Source organism: Typopeltis vanoorti, chromosome 13 (assembly GCF_054136105.1).
Source record: "Typopeltis vanoorti isolate ZY-2024b chromosome 13, IOZ_Tvanoo_1.0, whole genome shotgun sequence".
NCBI lineage: Eukaryota > Metazoa > Arthropoda > Arachnida > Uropygi > Thelyphonidae > Typopeltis > Typopeltis vanoorti.
In genome coordinates, this window is record NC_143561.1 from 93,043,638 (window position 1) to 93,064,596 (window position 20,959).

At 33.4% G+C, this 20,959-nt stretch overlaps 1 protein-coding gene across 1 annotated transcript in view; it reads right to left on the minus strand.

The window, feature by feature from the left end:
- LOC150100371 (uncharacterized) overlaps positions 1 to 20,959 on the minus strand; it is a 207,428-nt gene that overhangs the window by 80,289 nt on the left and 106,180 nt on the right. Inside the window, exon 2 of the mRNA XM_090402291.1 lies at positions 46 to 108. Within this exon, the coding sequence (XP_090258417.1) occupies positions 46 to 108 (63 nt within the window). The remainder of the gene's footprint in view (positions 1 to 45; positions 109 to 20,959) is intronic.

The window sequence follows — 20,959 nt, forward strand, 5'->3', positions numbered from 1 at the left end:
GAAAAGTCAAACCTTCCCCAGGCTTTTGAATAATAAAGAACTTACCTCTTCTTCTCTGCTGGTGGCTAATTCCGATTCATGTTCTTCTAATTTCGTTAGTAGTTTGTCCTGTTAAACAGACAGATATATAGAAACTCAGTTATTTTTATGTAAATAATTATATATATTGCGTTAAATAGATAGTCATAGTTAAAATCAGGATCTCAGAGAGATATTTGACTGGGAGAATTAAAACAGTATAATAAAGGCAGGAGTATCTTTTATTTATACAGTATTTTTAAATGAAAACTGAAAAACGCCCGCCCACCAAAACTTCGTTATATTAACGTATTTTTATAACACCGTAATAGAGTTGGCATTGAAGTCCTTTTTTTCCGTATGGAACAGGACTGTTTAATATTGTTTTTCAGTATATTTTTCATATACAAGTAACTAAATTCAGGTAAAACGGTTTCTTACTTTTCTTCTTCTTCATCTTTCTCCTTAGATCTTAGACCTGTTGCGAAAATGTTTATTGCAATTTATTTTTCCGCCTTTTTTTCTAATTTTCTAATTGGTTTTCTGGTACTTTGTTTCCATTTGTCTATTTGCCTAATTATTCTTTCTTTTTTGCATTCTGTTAACATGCTTTTGCCATTCCTTTTTCCTGTTTGTTACTCATTCCTTTACTGGTTTTATGGCACACTTTTTTTATGATTTTTAATTTCTGATCTTATCAAAGTTTGTTTTTCCAAAATTAAGAATTTTCACTTCTCTAATAGTATTTAACTGCTTTATCGTAACTTTTTAGCTGCATAAGTTAAACTTAGTTCTGTTATACTTTTATTTTTCCATATTGTTCTATTTAAACATCCAGAAATCTTGTTTGCCTTAAAGCGCTTGTCCTATTTTACTTCATTTTCTATTATTACTTCGAAGTATATCTGAATTCTTAAATATTTAAAAATCATCACTAGGTGGATTATTTTTCTGTTTATTTCTGGTATACGCCTGATTGATTGATTATCTACTAATCACAATGTTTTATTTTTTCCTATTGATATTTCCATGTTATATTTTTGGCACATCTGTTTGAAATGAAATACTTCTCTGTAAATCGTCATCTAACCTTTACAGTGTCATCTGCCTATCAAATTAAATTTACTCTGTTGTTATCAATTTTTATTCCATTTAGCTTTCTATCTTTTAGTTGTTATTATTTCATTCATTAAAATGATGAATACATAGAGGAATAGACAGAGTGATTCATTACGTACATTAAAGTGGACTTAATTATCCTAATTCCTTTCTTCATTTCAGTTTTTTTTGTTTCTTTATATTTTATTATTTTATTTTATATTTTCAGTTATTTTGTTTCTCACTTATAAGTGAAAAACTGTTACACAGTTGTGTTGTTTATTCTGCAAATAAATAATTTGAGTTTGTGTATCCTTGTCAATTTTGGGATTTCGAAGTGGCATAAAAATGCTATATTCTATCTATAGCACACTGGAGTCCTCGCTTATCTAATTCCTGGTTTTTCCACTGTGCACTAATTGCAAGAGGTTTTCACTCTTTCACGTCAATGGAACTTTCATAAAAAGTCAAGCCAGCCATTATCGTAGTAGAATAAAATACCAAAATAAGTGTTTTCAAGATTACCACTTGAAGTTGTCACAGAATTCATATTAAACCGAAATGATTGTTATTCATCTCTAAAACATGGTCTCGAATTCACTTAATTTCAGGGCATTCTTTTAAATTGCACAAATATTTTTTTTAATTTAATTTTATTTTTTTACATGATCAAAATAGTTCTTTTTTTTGTTGTTGTTCAATACATTGCATTAAATCCATCAGTTGAATATAGAATTGAAGCAACTGATATCAAAAGACGAATGTGTGCATTGGGCAGCTTGTCTATTTGCGTGAAGCAAAAAATAAATATGAGAATAAATAGTATTGGCAATGATATGCATCCAAAGTTGTTGTACATGAGAAGTTTGTTTGTTCTATTGAACCAAATTCTTCTCCCTTTTCATTTCTGTACTGCAAACAGTCTTTCTCACATTCCAAAGATTGGGGGAAATCATAGAAACACATCAGAAGGTTGTATATCGTTGATTTGACCACCCAACCTGTTTCAGTCCGACCATTTACTGCACTGTTCGTCGGAATCGTGCCAGTAGTGGCGGTATTCTAATATAGGGAATTGTTCTCGTGGATATCATTGGGTCCTCTCATCACACCCTGAATAAACCCTTACCACTGACTCTTGCCTGTGGATTGTTTGGTATTACCCTACATGATGATGTGGTCCGAAGCATCTAGTTGCTTTCAGCAAAACAAATCTCCGTGCCACAAGGCTCGCATTGTGCAGTATGGTTCAAAGAACATATCTGAGCATTCGCGTGCTCTCCTGACCGCCTAATTCTCCTAATTTAAATCCCATCAGATAAGTGTGGAATTATGTAGAACGCAGCATCCGCCAGCTCCCCCTCCCTCCCCTGGACGTTATTCTACCAAGTTGGTCCAGGATACTTTCCTTGGGCTAGTGGAGTCAGTACTAAGACTTGTGCAGGTATTTATTTTGGCAAAGGAGGCCCAACACACTACTGAGGAGGTGATCATAATGTTTTGGTTGATACGAATGTGAGTGTATGTATAGAAATCAAGAATGATAGTTTTTTTCCCCTGAAGCTTATACCTTACATTCGGTTGAAAACATTTTCTAGTCTTTCACTCGATTCGAACTGAGATCTTTCTTATAAAAGAAACGCTTGTACCATTCATTCGACCGCCTATGAGATAGTTAATTTAACTACATTTAAGTCAACAGTAAACTGAGTGACAAAGAGTTATTAACGTCTTTACTTTGCCTTTTACGTTTATGTAACGACTATTATGAGACGGCACAAGAGCGCTGCTGGCTAATTAAGCTCGGAACGTATTCGAACAGGCAACTCCTACTGCTGCTAGCATAGCCAATAAACTTTATGCACGACTACTTCCGAATGGCAGAATCATTAAGATGCGAGACATTTTTCCTTGCATGAAGTTTTCTCAACTATTTCAGCAACTAATGTAGTGCACATGCCTGTCATAGCTGGATATATCATATAAACAAAGCCATTTAGAGGAAGTCTGGAATTCCCAAATAATTGGTCGTCAAGTATGAATTGTTCTGCATCATTCCTAAGGATTGTTGCGTGTTTCAATAGCCATCATCGTCATCTCTTTATTCTAAATATTCTAGAACAAGCGATGAGGGGTCGGTAGACGTTAGATGGAATAAGAAATAAAAAGATACAGCTTTCCTCCAATGGCCGTCTAACTCCATCATCTCTTACACGCACGCACGCACGCACACACACACACACACACACACACACACACACAAAGCCAAATTACTTCTTTTGGGAAGAAAATTAATAATTAATTCTCTTTGAATTTCTTGATATTTGTAGTGACTATTTATGAGTTTGTGACTATTTATTTCAAAATAATAACTAATATAAATCAATAAAATGTATTTCAAATAAAAAAGCTGCTTAGAAATAATTTCGTCATGAATTTTAAGGGTGTGCAACGAGACTTCCCTTCTCAATTTTTTAAGACAAAAATCATCATAAACTCAAAGAGCAAAAAAAAAAAACTTCTCCAGAGCATATTTCTGCAAACATTCGTCCGTTAACATGGAATCATAACCTGCATTGTGGTAAATAAGCGGTGGCTTTTACCAACCAAGCCAGGCTGTTTTCAATTTTTTATTCTAAAATTTAAGTATTTTTCTATTTTGCATAGAATGCTTTTTTGTCAATTTCCTCATTTTACAATAAATAAACAAAAATAAGATTATGAAAGAGTAAAATATATATTTCATATATTAAACAGCATTGTTTAACTTGTTATCCTGGCTGATGAAAGATTCTAATCTCACTTATTGCAATGAAATAGTCTACAAGATGAAAAGATAAGTCTTGTAAGTAGTGTTTTAGTACTGTTTGTTTGTTTTGCACAGCAGAGATGTTTTTGTTTTCAATTGCAAGCACATATACATTTTTTTCATTCTACTTTTTCGTATATGCAGAAAATTCGCCGAAACAATTCGTCGTGTGACATTTCTTCTAAATACAAAGATCGAACAACAATTAACCAAACAGAGCTATTAATCAAAAGTCAATTCTTTGAAAGGCTATAATTCATCATTGAACGCAGTTATTGGAAAAAATGAACTGAAAGACAGTTTTACAACTACAGGAACTTTTTCTAAGCCTGTCTTCATTTAGTCGATCTCGGACACAGGCAAGCAGAATTCCCTCTCTCCCTCGGAAACTTGCGTTTTTAATCCTTCAACTGACCGTAGAATTGTTTCAGGCAATAACATAATGTTACTAACCATGTCGTTCTACACAAAAAAGCTAAAGAAAAAAAGAAGGGGGAAATGAAGTGAAAGTTAACTTCAGGTTGGGTTCTTTTGTTGTCGGATATAATTAGCTACAATAAAATGTAGTGAACAATTATACATTTCCAATTACAGTAGCTTTAATTTCTTATGTACTTTATGCTCTTTGTAAACACTTAGATAAGTTCATATGGGCTTATTCCATGATCTGGGGGACGCAGAATCCTTAATCCGTTCCATTGAGATGGGAGCAAAGTATGAGCGGTTCAAACTGGGGTCGCATTTTCCCAAAGGAACAACAACAAATAATAATAAAGGCATGATGTCCTCACCCAGTTATATGCAGGAGTTATCTGCTGTAGTTTTTAGTTAAAGCTGAAATTATTCTGAAGTAATGTGTAAGACCTTGACATATCCTAGAAACTGATTGTAGAAAAAAAAATACAGTTTTCTCTTTTGAACCGCTCATATTTTGCTGTTATCTCCATGCAACGGATTAAGGATTCTGCTGTTCTTAGACCATGGAATAAGTTCTGCCCATATGAATTTATGTGAGTGTTTACAAAGAGCAAAAAATGAATTAAACAAAAGTTTAATTCATTTTTTGTAAAAATTAATCTAAATGATCTGTTAGAGAAAAAAGATTTTCATTAGGTTATACAAAAAACACAAGTACAAAAGTTGACAAGAAACAGACCGAGATTAACATTGAATAGACCAGTAATTATTGTGTTATTTAGTTCTTTTTTAGTTGATGCATGATTTTTATTTCGCTTATTTGCAGCTGAATTAATTAAAATTTTTATTTGTAAAATATAGATGCTAAATATCAACTGTGGAATACTTGAAACTTCTTTCAAATATGCTGTAGTCTTAAAATCGTGTTGGTCTCAGATTACTTTCACTGAATCAGTTAGTTACTGAATGATATCATATCGTGATCATATGAAATTCAAAGTCAAAATTAGTAAAGACGATAGTTATCCAAGTTTTCATCTGTGATTGAACTGGAAAAGAAAGCGAATGAGAGACTATAAAAACTGTGGCCTTTAAATTAATATCATCGTTTCCTGTCTTATAGATTATCGTTAAATTTATAACACACTCTTAGGGAGAAAGTTCCGGTAATGACACTGGCATGAGAATATATATAAAATTGTATCACGTCACAACTTATCAGCATATTTCTTAGAAAAAAAATTGAATTTTTCTAATTAGCAAAGCACAAGTTAAGAATCTTAAAAATCATTGTGGTTACTAAATTTGTTTACTTCTCACGGGTGCGGGAAATGGGAAGCAAGTTTGTCCAAAAGTGGTGTCACACATTTTCCCCAAAAAATGTTATGGCATTGAGGGGCGTGCGTGAAGAACGTTTTCTTTCCGTACGCAAAAGACCTTTAGCCGCAATGAAATCATGGAATGTTCCTTTTCAAGACGAACAGTCTCAGAATTTCAACCGTTTGCGAAGCAGTTGTTTCGTGGTTTTTTTCTTCATTTCATCAGGTAATAACAACATTGCGTTTGTTATTAATGTATTATGTTTTTTTTTTATAATCTACAATTTCATATATTCAATCATTTGGCCTCTATTATTGTGAAAAGAAAGTAAACGTGCTTTCTTCTCTCTGACTTGGGAGGGGCCTGTCGAGATTCATATCTGCTACTGCTGCGTCTTGCTTTGGTTATTCTTATTAATTCTGACTTTCTGGAACTGTTAGTTGGAAGGAGGTAAAACTTCCTTTTTATAGTGATAGTTTGTGATAAAAAAATAATGATAATTAAAAGCAATGGATACATTTTCCGATCCGAGTTAGTTTTCACGTTAAGTAACACCGATGTAGAGGACGTTACGAATTTGAAATTGTAGATTTATAGAGAACGTTAGTAGATCTAATTGACAAGTTTAAGAAAGCAGTATAAATGAAAATAACTTAAAAAATCAATAAAAGAATCCATTTTTAACCAAATTAATTGCTCGTGTTCCTCCGAAATGTATACTAGCTTGTTCTATTCAGTTCTAAGAGTGATAACAACAGTATTCGATTATCGAGAGAAAAAAATCGATTTCTCCAACTTGGCTCGTCGCCAGTTATTCGGATACAACTGTTACTCCTCTACCCTTATCGAATAAAGCATCAGTGAAAATCTTTATGGTTTCAGGTCATCCAAAGAGCTAGAATTGGAAATTGTCCTAAACGGATTTCTTCAGCTGCACACACGCTCAGTCTAAAAATGTCAAAAATAGGAATCCAACGTTATTTGAATCACATTTCTTTGTCATCTTGAACATAGATTTTTTTAATGAATTATTGCAAGAATATAGAGCAGAATGGTCTGTTTCAACAGTTGCGTAAACAGGAAAATAATCGTTGAGACAGATGCACTGCAAGTAATTAAACTTTTACATATTTCACCCTCCATCGATTGGAAAGTGAGGGGAAAAAATGTCGCCTAAGTAGTACTCTGATTACATTATTATTCATCCAGCGAATGAACTTCGTGCTGTTGTCTGAGTAGGTCGCAATCAATATTGGTAATACGTAGTCCCGTGCCTTGTTAATTACGTCCTTGCAGAGACGGTGTCGTTTGGAATGCGGAGATGCAGGCGGTGTCGCGTGCATTGCGGAGACATAAACGCGTTTGTCTCCAACTTGAGTTAAGACATAATACGTGTCATATTTCAGGCGAAGCAAGTAAAAGCGTTATCGTTCTTAGAGTTTCGAACTCGGCTGAATTAAGGTTATGTTAAACTATATGACGTAGCCAAACAAAATAAACTTTTCATTGCTTTCTAAAGCCAAAGCAAAAAAAATTCATTTAGATTTTAAAAAAAAATCTACAGTTAAACTCATCAACGAGTTAATTATGGAAGTGTTTGATCATTTTAGAATTGTTTCAATGCTTTAAGTCAGTGGATAATATTTCAGCTAGATTTTATGAAATCAATTCTGGCTTCTAACTGCGCCGATTTAGAAGTGAAACTTTATGAAGCAATATGTAATTGATAGTTGCCGAAATAATTGCCTTGAATTAATAATTGGCGAAATCGTGGCTATTGAATTCCTTCTATTCCAGAAAATAAATTCTGCAAATTTTAATAACAGTCTAGGTTATTCGAGCACCTTTATGCACTAATAAGACCTCCCGTAGAGTCGCATTTTGAGTTTAAAAACAGTTCGAGCCGCGCGTTAGTGCTTTGTCTGTCTTCTTCTCATTACAGTTGAAACAAAATAACATTACTCTATTGTATAATGCACTTTTTTTTAAAAAAAATTTAATTTAGATGACGTTGTGCATTTCGTCGGTAGATTTCGATAATTATGAGATAATCACTGCCTGTTCTCTGAAGGCATCCCTGCATGTTTGAAAAGCGCCGATACTGCTTTTTATTTTGACTTCTCCTTTGGAATTGAGAAGGGAAGGAGCATACTGTCCACTCACTCAACTACTGAAAATTAAGGCATAATCTTTAGAAGGCTTATAGTCCCATTCGTGTTGCATCGTGGAATCTTATATTTTCCTGCTTCTTTCGGCGCACTGCAGATAACAGTTCGATTTTTTTTTTTTTTTTTTTTTGAACACATGAAACCATTCGTTTACCCTTGGTCTCTATCAAAAGACACTGTCATCGCAATAACTGTGCTGCAGTTTTTCGATAAATTTCTTCACTGCTACCTTCTCTCCTCGTCAGGGAATAAAGGAAAAACAGATCACCGTAGCTGTCTTCTTTTATGCTGTAGTTAGTTGAGCAGTGAGGATAATTTGCAAGACAACTGATTTTTAACTCTTTTAAAGGCAACGGACGCGAGCTATTTCACCACTTTATTTAAAAAACTGCATTAAGAGCTGTGTCAGTGTAATCCCACCTTTAAATATAATACACAGGATAGCGAGTCTTATTTTAGCCGTTGATAGCCTTTTTAGCAATATGATGGCTTTCGTATGTAATAAAATGGGTAATTTTATTGCATACAACATGTAATATTATTGTAATACATATATTACAATAATATTACAATAAAGTCTTTATTATGATATTATATTACAATAATAGCACAATAAAGTCTTTTCAAAACTCAGTTAGATGACAACTTTAAAGCTTCCGTAACTCAGTTGGTATAGACGAAACCCTCTAGTCGGAAAGACCTGAATTTTGATTCCTATCTGTGACGTGAGAAACCTTTCTCATACGGAGGTAGAGGATTTTTTCACCCGGAAACTCTGGTTCTTTTTGTTGTCGAAAGCGGCAATTAGTGTAGTGGTCATTAGTGTTGTGTCAACTGTTTATGTCTTTATTATGTATTGTCTATATTGTTTCATTAGAAGCCGAGATATAGTGCCAAGAGTGACTGTGTTTTGACGAACGGTCGAAAAATGAGTTTTAAACAGAGAGCTGCGATTAGTTTTTGTGTTAAACTTGGTAAAAATTTTACCGAAACGCATCAAATACTTCAAAAAGCATACAGTGATGAATGCTTATCCCGTACTCAAGTTTACGAGTGGTTTAAGCGATTTTACAGTGGTCGTGAGACGCTTGAGGACGACGAAAAGCCGGGCCGTCCAAAAACTGGACTGAGCGAAGTTAACATCCGAAAAGTGCGTGATTTCATCAAAGAATACCCGAAATCGTCCGTGAGATTGATTGAAGATGAATTAGGGATTACAAAATCAACTGTTCACAACATTTAGACCGAGAGTTTGGGCCTTCGTAAATTGAATTCGCGATTTGTTCCCCACAAGTTGACCGACGACCAAAAAATGTATCGACTTGAACACTGCAAAGACCTCACCTCATTAAAACTGCTCAAACTTCCTTGAAAGTTTGAGCACTAAGGACCCGAACTTCCTTGAAACGATCGCTACTAGTGATGAAACGTGGTGTTTTGAGTATGAGTCTGAAACAAAGCGTCAGTGCTGAGTGGAGACCACCAGAAGAGGGGCATCCGCTTGAAGAAGTCAAAAGTAAAGACAATGCTGATTTGTTTCTACGATTCCAAGGGCATTATCCACAAAGAATTCATTGCACCTGGCCAGACGGTCAACGGTGAGTTTTATCTCGAAGTTTTGAAGCGATTGATAGCGAAAATTCGTCGCGTACGGCATCGTAACGACCGACCGACCATTCGTGAAAACACAGTCACTCTTGGCACTATAACTCAGCTTCTAATGAAACAAATGTCATAAAGAGTTTACACAACACTAACGAAGGTTGCCGCTTTCGACAACAAAAAGACACAACAGGTGGCGCCACTAGTTTCTTCTATTTTCGAAAAGTTCGGTTTCTTTTTGGACAGAGGGTGTATATACCTAATTCCTAATTAGGCCTCAACCCACCCCTCCCCCGAAAGGAACGGAGAGAAAGGGGGAATCCCATACGAATAAATAAATGGCAACTTTAAACACATTTGAACAAGTCAAACTTTTGATTATGTAATTAAGATCTCAGTTTTGCCTTTGCTCACCTGATACTCTAATTTCATAACTGTTCTTCGAAAATATTTAGATATACCGAAGATGCGGTTTCGGATTTTTATGCCAGAGATTGTAAACTGATCGTTAATTTATCACATTTCTCAAAGAAATTTCTTTACATAAGCAATAAGTGATTATTCTACTGCATCGTCGGTTTGGATAAAATAGCAACACTAAAAATGAGTTTGAGGCATCAAAACACAAATTGAGCTTGTATTCATTCTTTCGGCAAACACATTACAAACATTCGAAAAATTTCTAATAACATAACACCGTACCAACACATCGCAGTCTAGATCTGTTGTTCCTCTTCCTATCTTATTCATCTGAACTCTAACCCCCTTATGTAAATTTTAAATTATTCTGCAGTCTTAAAAAATCATCAGCAGATGGTGTTTCTTGCTTGTGCCTTAGGCCAAGGTTAAAATTACAAGGCGCATGTATTAAAAATGTGCTTTCACAGAGGAAGTAGAAATCCAACGTGTGTCCTTCTACTTCCCTACGGGTATGCAAAGTTTGGATCAAGCAATAAAATGTAAATTCCCATTGTACCCATCCGAGACAACGAATACTAAATTGGTTTCAGCTTGGGTTCAGCAGCATATTCTGGCCACTTGCCAACACATTTCACCTTTACCGTTTTATTTAAAAAAAAAAACTTTGAGTGAAGGCTGTGGAACTATTTTCTTTTTGACACAACGGGAACATTACCGTCTAGCAGCTGCTTGTCTCCTTGAAGAACACCCTTAGGTATGAAAGCACGAGGAAGACGAGAAGTCATTCTGAAAATCAGATTACCCAGTAGATTAATATTTATGAAGGAGATGAACGTTCGTGTTGTTGAATGCTGCGTAAACAATCTCGATATAGATTTTAACGAGGTTTACTCGCTGCGATATTGCAGCGTTGAGGTTCGCTTGGATTTAGTCCATAATACGTTAACAGCATATTTCCAGGGAATTACCTGTGCTAGAAAAACACGCTTTGCTCACTTGGTGTAAATTGAATATGAAAGAAAAATATCTGCACGACTGATCCTTCATTAACGATTGATTTATGTAGTATTTTTGCAACATTTAAAAAAAAGAAAGAAAGAAAGAAAGGTTAGTAGTCGATAAAGTACTCTGCTGTGTGAAATAAAGATATACCGATTTTGCTTTGACTGTAATACTTTTTTGCAGTTTTCATTTGGTTTTGGATTTTAGGTAATATAATTGGTAACAATAAACGTGATTGCCTTTAAGCTGGGTAAGAGTACTACTCCTGAGACACTATCTTAACTTTATATTGCCATTTTTTGTTTTTGTTTTTATGCGTTATATTGGTGATTTTTATGTTTGGGAAAAAATATCTTGCTGTCCTTTGACAGTAAGATTCTTAAAATTTAACACAATTATTTAGGGTACTATCGAAGTTTATACAGTACTTCCGAAGGAAAATAAAAATAGATAAATAAATCATATAAAATCACCATTCGGGTTTTTCTTCAGGAATAACCGAATTTTCTAAACCAACCATTCTTGTTTTCTTGAAAATTTATTTTAATACTTATTAACAAAATAAAATTAAATTAAATAAGAACATATTATCAATTTTCTTTACCTATATTTTACTTCACATAATTCATTATTATTATATAATGTAATGTATAAGGTTGGTTTTATGTTTTTTTGTTTTTGTTTTATGTTTTTTTAATGTGAGCATAAAGGTTTATTTTCGGCGACTGCAAAAAATCCAGCTACTAAATCGATCACATGGAACATCCCTGATCCCATCGGAGTATATCAATATTAATAAATAGTACTGATTTTTTTCCGAACGAAGTAAACATAAAGGAGATCTCCATTTCCATCAGAATGAAAGAACATATGAAATTTTATTTAGAATTCTGTAATTTTTTAAATATTTTTAGATCACAGTTTTCCCGGTCGTTAGCTACAAACGTTAACAAACGCTAGCAAATTTTTCTATTTGCTAGCGTTTCACATTCATTTTAACGTTTATAGTCAGCCGATGGGGAGAAAAAAAGTTTCCTCTGAAATTCTATAGCATGTCGTACAATTTATGGAAATGTTTTCAGTAATCGAAGTTCTGACCTGATGAAGTTTTCGACAACTCTTCTTAAAGCTTTCGTTCCTCTAATTTCGAAAAATAAATAACTAAATAAAAGTTTCCTCCATTTCTCCATAATTCGCAAAAGGCTCGACGCTTGATTTGAAAGCAATATCTCCCGCACTTCACGCTACCACACTGACTGGTCGTTTGGAGCCTAGTACAGGTATCCATTGATTAACGCGATTAATTAATCCCTCGATGTTACCACGTATATGAAAATTGCGTGAATCAAATATAATAATCAATGGTAAAAATTACAATTCGCCCATGATCGGTTACTGTATTAATAATTCGTTTTATATGGTACTTTTTTTAAGAAAGATAAAAAATGAATGCAAAGTAAATGTTAATAAATGCTTGTACCTACATTAGTTATTGCAATTTTTTATATCAAAGAAAGTTATCAAGAGTTGTTTGAACATTTTAGTTTTTTTCCTATCAGCATAAATTCTACAATAACAAGCAAAATGACTCTCTAGACTTCGGCAAACAAGCATTCTTCGATTAACATCTGGATCCATATCCATTACTTGCTGCTTAAGCGATTCTAAACTGTGAAATATTTCATCCAGTTCTTTGATTGCCATCTCCTTTGGAGCCTCATCTTCACATTCCATTTATTCGTTTTCTTCATATGCGCGTTGTTGTTCAATTTCAAGAAGATCGTTGTCACTCAAATCTTTTGAATTTGAATTCAGTAATTCTTTAACATCATCTGCAATACTATCAAAACCAAAGTCTTCACTAATTGCAACGACTTCTTCAACTGCGTTGTTCACGGGATTTTGAAAACCATCTAAGTCATTAGCGAATTCTTCAAAAGCGAATTCCAAACAGCTCCCATGCAGCTTGAAGACACTTGCTCCCACGAATCATGAATGTATTCTGTGTGTTTAATGTTAAAATTTTTCCAAAATTCTTGGAGTCTAATCGCATTTCCTACCGTTGTTGTTCGTTGTTGTTGTTTCCTTTGAGAATGTCTTTTTAAGAAAATACGCTTTGAAAGTTGCAATGACGCCCATGTCCATGGGTTATAACAATGATGTCGTATTTGGTAAATTTAAAGGCGCGTTAATTAAAACTCTTGCCGCGTATATGAAGGGATGTCGCAATTAATTTCACCGCGTTAATCAAATACGCGTTAAGCAAGGGATACCTATAATCCATGTACAGTTATTGAAGTTGTCCATATAAAAATGTGGCAGAGAGTACTGTAATATGATTGTGTCCATAGCTTCTGTGAATGTTGTGTCATCGTTGTCACGCTTTTAATTTCGATTCTTTCAGTTTCAGTTCTTATGTGACCCTTCTCTCTTCCTCAAGTTAATGATATGCTGTTGAAATATCCAAGTTGAATTGTTAGTAACAACTTCCCATAGATTCGAAATCATAAAGGATTTTATACAAACACACATACACGCAATGAAGCTGATTTGAAAGTATTTTTGTGGTGGTGAAAGCTTATTTTTAGTTAAAATTATTTTTCCAAAGTCGCGATCATTTTTTTCATACAAACATTTTTATCTATATTGTGGAGGTTTCAATTTCCTGCAACAGGCCAGTCAATGGTAGTCATATTACTACCTACCCAACTTTACCTCCAACTGTTTGCTGCTTTCTCTTTCTCGCTAACTACAAAATGGTCGCAAAGCAACCTCGAATAAACTATCCTACAATACATAGGGGGGGGGGATCAGATTATCAGATGCACCTATGTTATTTAGACTGCTTTTTATTTCCAGCATTTTAAACCAAGATTATCAAAATGTGCCTCTGTATAGAAAAAACTCTGCACTGTTTAAGGATCTCTATATCTAAGAAGTTTAAGGAACGAATTCTATCTTACTTAAATTCAACGTTATTAAAAGTAGATCGAAAAGGATAGTAATTAGTTATAATCAATCTTCCTTCCCGTTTATTTTTCATTTTCATTTTTTTTTCTTTTTTTACACTCACCAGTACCGAAGTATTTGACAGAGCTGTTGTTACAGCTTATTGTAGAATTTAAATTAATTCTAAAAAAATAAAAGGAATCTTAGTCTAAAATCATAAAGAGAAGTTTTAGATACTGTTTATTGTAAGAACACTTAATGAATGATTTGAATTTTTTGAAGTATAAATAACATTTCACGAAAAAAAAAATATTCTTCGTTCGTCTTTTCTCATTGCTTGTTGGCGTACTAGTTAAATTCTGGGAAATATTAATTCTACCCCCCCTCTCTGGCCTGACAGACAGCGGCAGGTACTCTATATCTTTAAGTACTTATGCATGTATCTATGCAATATATGTGTGTGTATTCATGGGCCTATTTTAGAGGAAAAACACCTATTTCCTTGTGAGACTATCTCATTCTTCGTTCACAAACTCTTATAACTGCTGCTCTCATACTAAAATAGGATAAAACCAAAGTTTTTCCAACGAAGTGCACCGACACTACCAACTGGGCTACTGAGGCTTTTTTTCACGATAAAATTTTGTTGTTCTAACAAATAAATTCAAGGAGGTACGGAAAATTTCTTGACTTAGGTTTATTGTTCTCATAAAAATCTGAGAAACGCCAGCTGGGTTTCTTACATAATCGATATGAATTATTTTATATAAGTATCTACAAAACGAATAAATTTGCCACCCTTTTGTTAGAACAAACAAGAGCCAAAAATTTAAGCATCGATCCAAAAATTTCATTGCCAGTATTTATCAATATAGAAATTTTGTATTAGTTGGAAACTAAAAGCAAAATTTATTTAATTGACCAAAAAACTAGGCAGTAGGTCTTAAAGAGAATATCTAAACATGTAATGCACGCAGCAGCGGTAAATGGATTACTCTTATTATAACTATAAAACGCCGTAACTGTGCTTACAAGACACAAAATAAATTACCTACATATGAAGTAAACCCTTACTTTCTTTTACGTTGAATATACGCAATAAAAATGCCTTTTTAGTATCACTTCACTACTGTTGTGCTTACGGACAAAATATATTCCGGATTTTATCCAAGGCAGGCAGAATATTGCAACACCTAAATCATATCCAAGACATGTCCGTAACATACCCTTCGTCTTCACTACATGTTAGAAAGCTAGAGATTTCTGCATCTTGTAACATATGTCACAGAAGTAGGTCAGTCTTAGACACAAGGATCAATGTAATCTTCCTGTCATCTTAAGCTGTTGGCAGAACGGAGTAACACAAGGCTCAATGCAGAGTAGAAATACAGACCCGTGCTTTGACATACCACTCATGCTATCTGATAGACAGTTCTATTGAAAGAATTGCTTATAAGAAAGCATGATTAGAACTGTCATGAAGGCTAGTATTACAATATGTAGCTAACTGGATAGCAAGGTGTCTAGAACAGGAGTAATCTTCGTGAAATCATGAAAGTGATATGTTGCTTTCCTCCGCATTTATTATCAATATCAGATAACAGTGTTGCTGTCGCGTTCTCGTCCTTTAGCCTTTATTAAACCTTCCATCATCTCCATAATGAACGAGAATCATATGTAACGTGTATGGATGTCAGAACGTCAGATCCCTTACCATGCTGTTACAATGATGCTTATAGAAAGGCCGGCTGAAAAGTAATGTCAGTTTGTGAATAAAACAGAAATACCTAAAAATATTAAATATAAAATAAAATACCGAGTTACTTATGCTCAGGGTTGGATATCCATCTCATTCTCGTCCGTCATTAGGCAGGTTGAATCCTCTAATTAGAGTTTTAATTTGCATATTTTTTTTTTAATTTATTTTTTCAAAATCGCCAAGTTTTTCACCTGTCTTGAAAAGCTATTTTTGTGTTTATGCTAGAAATGATTTATACTTCATTCTTGGGAGATTCTGAATAGTAGTTAAATATCCGAAGTTCATCACCAGTAGTCACACGTTAATATAACAATTGTACGTTTTTACCTTACACCTTATTTGGCTTATACGCGTGGAAAGCGTTTTATTAACAGTTATCAATTTTTAATACTTTAGGGTAAGCTTTTCATATTATACATTTCAAGTACAATGCTGTTTTAAACCAGAAGAACAGTTTCATAATTGAAACTATTAGTCTCGGGAGAGTTGCAAGGTTCTTTTTCTTAGAAATTCGGATCGTTCCTTCCCTCTTGACATGAGCTGCATCGGAGATAATTCTAAACAACCCAACCCAGCTGAACAGCAATCATTCGAACGTAGTTAATACCGCTAATATTCAAACTATATTTTTACTGAGAATTTAAGAACAGATGTTTTCTAAACGATTTCTATATTAATTTGGCTGTTGCTCAGAAAATATTAATTAATAAACAATAATATAAAGTATTGTGTATTAGTAGCGCTGCTAATAATGCAGTGGGTATTTACGGCGCTTTTAGAAGATTCGATATTATTATTATTAGTAGTAGTAGTATTACATAAATAGTATTAGTATATAGACAGTTAGCCCAGCAGAGTAGTAACAATTGATCAGTTAATTGTTTTGTTACTACTTTTTGATTAAATTTATAAAACAGATATTTTTTATGATTGTCCCACGTATTTAAATTACTTCCTGCCTCCAATAGGCATGGTGGCGGTCTAACAATGCTAATTAAAATCCATCGATCATCCAAAGGCATTCAAAATTATATTTAATCATTTTATATAAATACTACACCTTCTATCCATCTGGTCGGCCATTAGCAAAATTTAGTGCTCATGGAAACATTCAAGTATAGCGTCGTTTTTATACAACGGGAAGGTATGACTCTGCTACCTGGTATATTCAAGTAAAATCCGTTATTGCCATGGAAGCATAAACCCGTCTATCTTACACAGACAAACAAATTACATTTATTAAAGGTTATAAAGCACATTTTTAGATAAAACTCTAAAGATAAAGCGTATCTCAACCGATTTTTTTAAATGAATTTTTATTGGGCAAATAAAATATTTTTCATTATTTTCACAGAAGGTGCCACAAGGACTTCATTTGTGATCTACCCACTTTCCAGTACTTCTATCATTCATTCATTTTTCGCGATTTGAAACTTGATCAGCTAAAAAGGTCAAAGGTAGACAAGAGCACTTTAACACGCTTGTAATGACGAGATCAGTATACTTTTAAGTGAAACTGCCAAATTGAAATAAGTTTTATGACCAGTTAGCGTTTACATGTATGGTTATCTGCCATTGCGGTCTGTGTCTCTTTCTAGCGATTATTATTTTACATTTAGCGATAAATTAGTTTACATTTAATAATTTATTTTGATATTTTACATATGCATAAGATTTTAAGTAGGTAAATGAAATAATTAAATTTCATTAATAAATTAGTAATTAATACATTTAAATTTTAAATAAAAAGCATCATTAACAGAAATAGAAATCTCCTTTTAGAAATCTTTACTTAGTTGGTTCTCGTGTAAGTCAAATTCTTAAACTTTTTCTTTACTGACTTATTTCATATAAAATTCATATGCATATAAAATAATTAATTGTTTTATTTTATTGTATTTGTTATCGGATATTATACATTACATTTATTGTAGTGTATTTATTAATTATATTTATTTTAGTGTATTGTTTTTTTTTTTTTTTAAATTAGTTATGCGATACCTAAAAGAAATTTGAAAATGCATTCTTATCAGAGCCATTCCGAGAATCTAAATAGTGACGCTTTTTGGATGATCTATTTATTATTTAGCAATATAGTCTGGCTGATCCGAACAACTTAAATTTTCTTTAAAAAATTTTTAAAAAGCAAGAGGTGTCATGTCATTTGATAGTTATAGCAAACCTATTCATATCGGTCAGTATCTTCGAGTTAATCCTTTTAACAACTGTCAATTATTAGGTATTATTACCGTGGCTAAAATGGGCTATTCGTTTTTTAGGATAAGATGGAAATAAAAGTTTGCAAAGACTGATCTGTCGAAATGTCGACCTGTCAATATCTCAGGAGTGGTAGTGAAGGTTACGGAAAAATTGGTAAGAGAATATGTGCACTACAGACACTAGCAAACAGGAGAAAGAGATGACATGATAGAGACCTTCCAAGTTCTAAACAAGGATCATATAGGACATCAGTAGATGGAATTTTTCACTTTATGGAGGGTGAAGAGAGGACGAGAAGGCATCGTTGTAAGTTGGGAAAGACTGAAGTCAAGAAAGGGGCAAAGCCAGATTTTTCTCTTTGCCTTTGGATGTGCTGAGTGCAGGTAGTGTGAATGAATTCACAAAAGGTATGTCAGTGTAAATGATATGGGCCTGCTTAACTTTCCTGGGGGTTAGTCCTTAACTTCCTGGGGGTTTCTGCTGATGGTAGTAGTGGTCCTATTAAAATAAAAAAGAGCTTGATCTTTACAACAAATTAATTCTTGACAAGTATCCAAAAATATCTCTATAAACTATTACATGCAAAAAAAAAAAAACTTCACGCAATAACTGTAAGAATTCTGTTTTTCTATATTATTTAAGTTTCACTTCAAAACTCATGGCTTCTATACTACAAGATGTTAACCTCAGAGCCTCTTTAAAAAAAGCCGATTCATAGCTTCAAATCCAAACTTTTGTTCTTCTAAAGATAATATTTCCACAATTATACCGGTGTCTGTAAAATTTAGTGTTCTTGTGACACTAGGTGAAGTTACTAAATTGAGAATGAATTCGGGAAAGTGAACACTGTACCGACGTCGCTCTCATAAAGGAAGAGATAAATCATGTCTCACTAGTCTTATCTCTACAGATCATCATGAAATGGATTGATCCTCGGCTTCAGTGTCTTATCTCGAATAACCCTCTGTCTCGCCTCTTCAAGAAATGTAGTTCACTAGAACGGCAATCCGAACAGGAACCGGGATCTCATTTTGCATGACATTTGGAAGCCTTTACTACGCCAACAATTATGTATGAGCTATTCAAAATAACTGTATATTGAATACATAAAGTATATATTAGATGCGTCCCGCGTGTGAGATGCTCTCAATCCTGAAATATTATTTTAAAAAAATAATAATAAACTTGTGTACTTTCAGCAAGTCACAGTAAATATTTTTACATTTAGGCTCTGGATAGATACTTATTCATGCTAGAGATGTTCTCAGAAGAAAATATTTATGAAAAAAACCTTTTCTTTAGCCTTAATCCATTTTTCAACCCCTCCCCATAGTAAAAATTAGTCTATGTATGTTTGTTTTGTATGTATGTTATGTTTCATTTTCTTTCTCGATGATCCGAGGGCGTCTCCTGAGAGTCTAACTAGCCGTGAAGAATAAATAGGCATTTTCTCCCTATAAGCATTGTAGCATGTGTATATTGTATTTCTTTTACTTCTTTTTTTTTTTTTTGGTCAGAAAAAAAGAAGTGAAAAAAGATGAAATTTACATGCAATATCTTTACTATCCAATTTTTTATTACTTTTCATTACTATTTTTATATTTATACGCATTCAAATAAGTTGTTATTGTTGAATTATCACATATAAGTATATATTCATTATAATCTAAGTAAATTAAAAAATATTATTTTACTGCACCCAAAGATTTTTAGAAGAGCATTCAAAATAACAGAACCATCCGAGGATGGGGGGGGGAGGGGAGGATCTCAAAATTAAAAAAAAAAAAATATTGATCCATTTGCGAGCATAATAAAAGAAAAACTGTCGTATATTGAAACCATAATCAAGTTCGATAAATAAACAACAACAATAAAAACAAAGTCTTCTCTGATTGAAATGAAGAAAAATAAATAAATAAATAAATATTATGTTAGTGTCCGTGACGAGAATGACGATTTTTTGACTTATTCGTATTATATAGTTTGAAATTTAATTCTGCTTCAGTACGACAGTATTACTCTTTTTTTTTTCTTTTTTTTTTTTTACTTTTAATGATTATCCTAAGCAACTCTCCCTCACTCCACTCCACAAACAATGCATCGTCGAACATTTGCATGCAGACGTTGCGTGCATATTACCTTCACAACTCTTTACAGTCAGTAGAACAACTGGATAAAATATGGCTTATCTGTATCTGGCATTCTTTTTGCTAATGATAGTGTCACTGCGCAGTCAGTCTAAACTGTTATATAATTATAACAACAGAAAAAAAAGAGCTTTTAAATTAAAGTTATGGTCCCTGCAGCTAAGGAATGTGATTCTAGCAGATATTTCCCTCGGTTTTTGCATTTGAGTCTGTCTATATAAATTCTTAAATTCTTGGCATGTGTGGAAATTCTTTATTACAAGAAATGAATTTCTGTATATTGTAAGCGAATGGTATGACATCTTAAAGAAAACAAAACGTAGGATGTAGTTAACGTCAGCGCAGAACTGAAAGATAATAAAAACAAACTGAGTTATTCACATATCCTACTACCGAGTTCCATAATATAATATTTAATAAAATACTGTATATCTGATTAAGTTTGATATTTTGTCAGTGTTATATTTTCTTGCAGCTTTCTGCGACAGTAGTATATTTACAAATACATGTTTTCCAATTGGTATTATATACCAATTTAATTTTTGCTAAACGATATTTATTTTGGCAACCACGTTTAATAAATTACTTTATGATTACAGTTTTACATTCGATTCAGTATTTAATTTATGTTGCCTTTCTTTTAAATACATTCAGAGTGCTTGAAAATGGTCCTGTTGGCAAAACTTCAAGACAGTTGAAATTTCGAGAAATATTCAAACTATCTTTGTGAATCGAGAGACACACTGCATCAAGGAGAATATCATCCTTAACAGACGCAGACACAGACGGCAATCGTTGTCGTGATCGATATGGCTGCTCTCTGACTTTGACAGTTGGATGCAGTCGATATATACGAGAACCAAAATACCACGACAGATACTTGAATACTTCTCTCCATTTCCTGACCGAACAGGACGCAAAAATTGTTCTGTATTTCAGTCAGGATTTGAGAAATCTGTTTTTTTGCAGTGGTGTGAAAAAAAAGTTTATATAACAAAAACTTTTCTTGAATCTTTCATCGGGGGCCTTA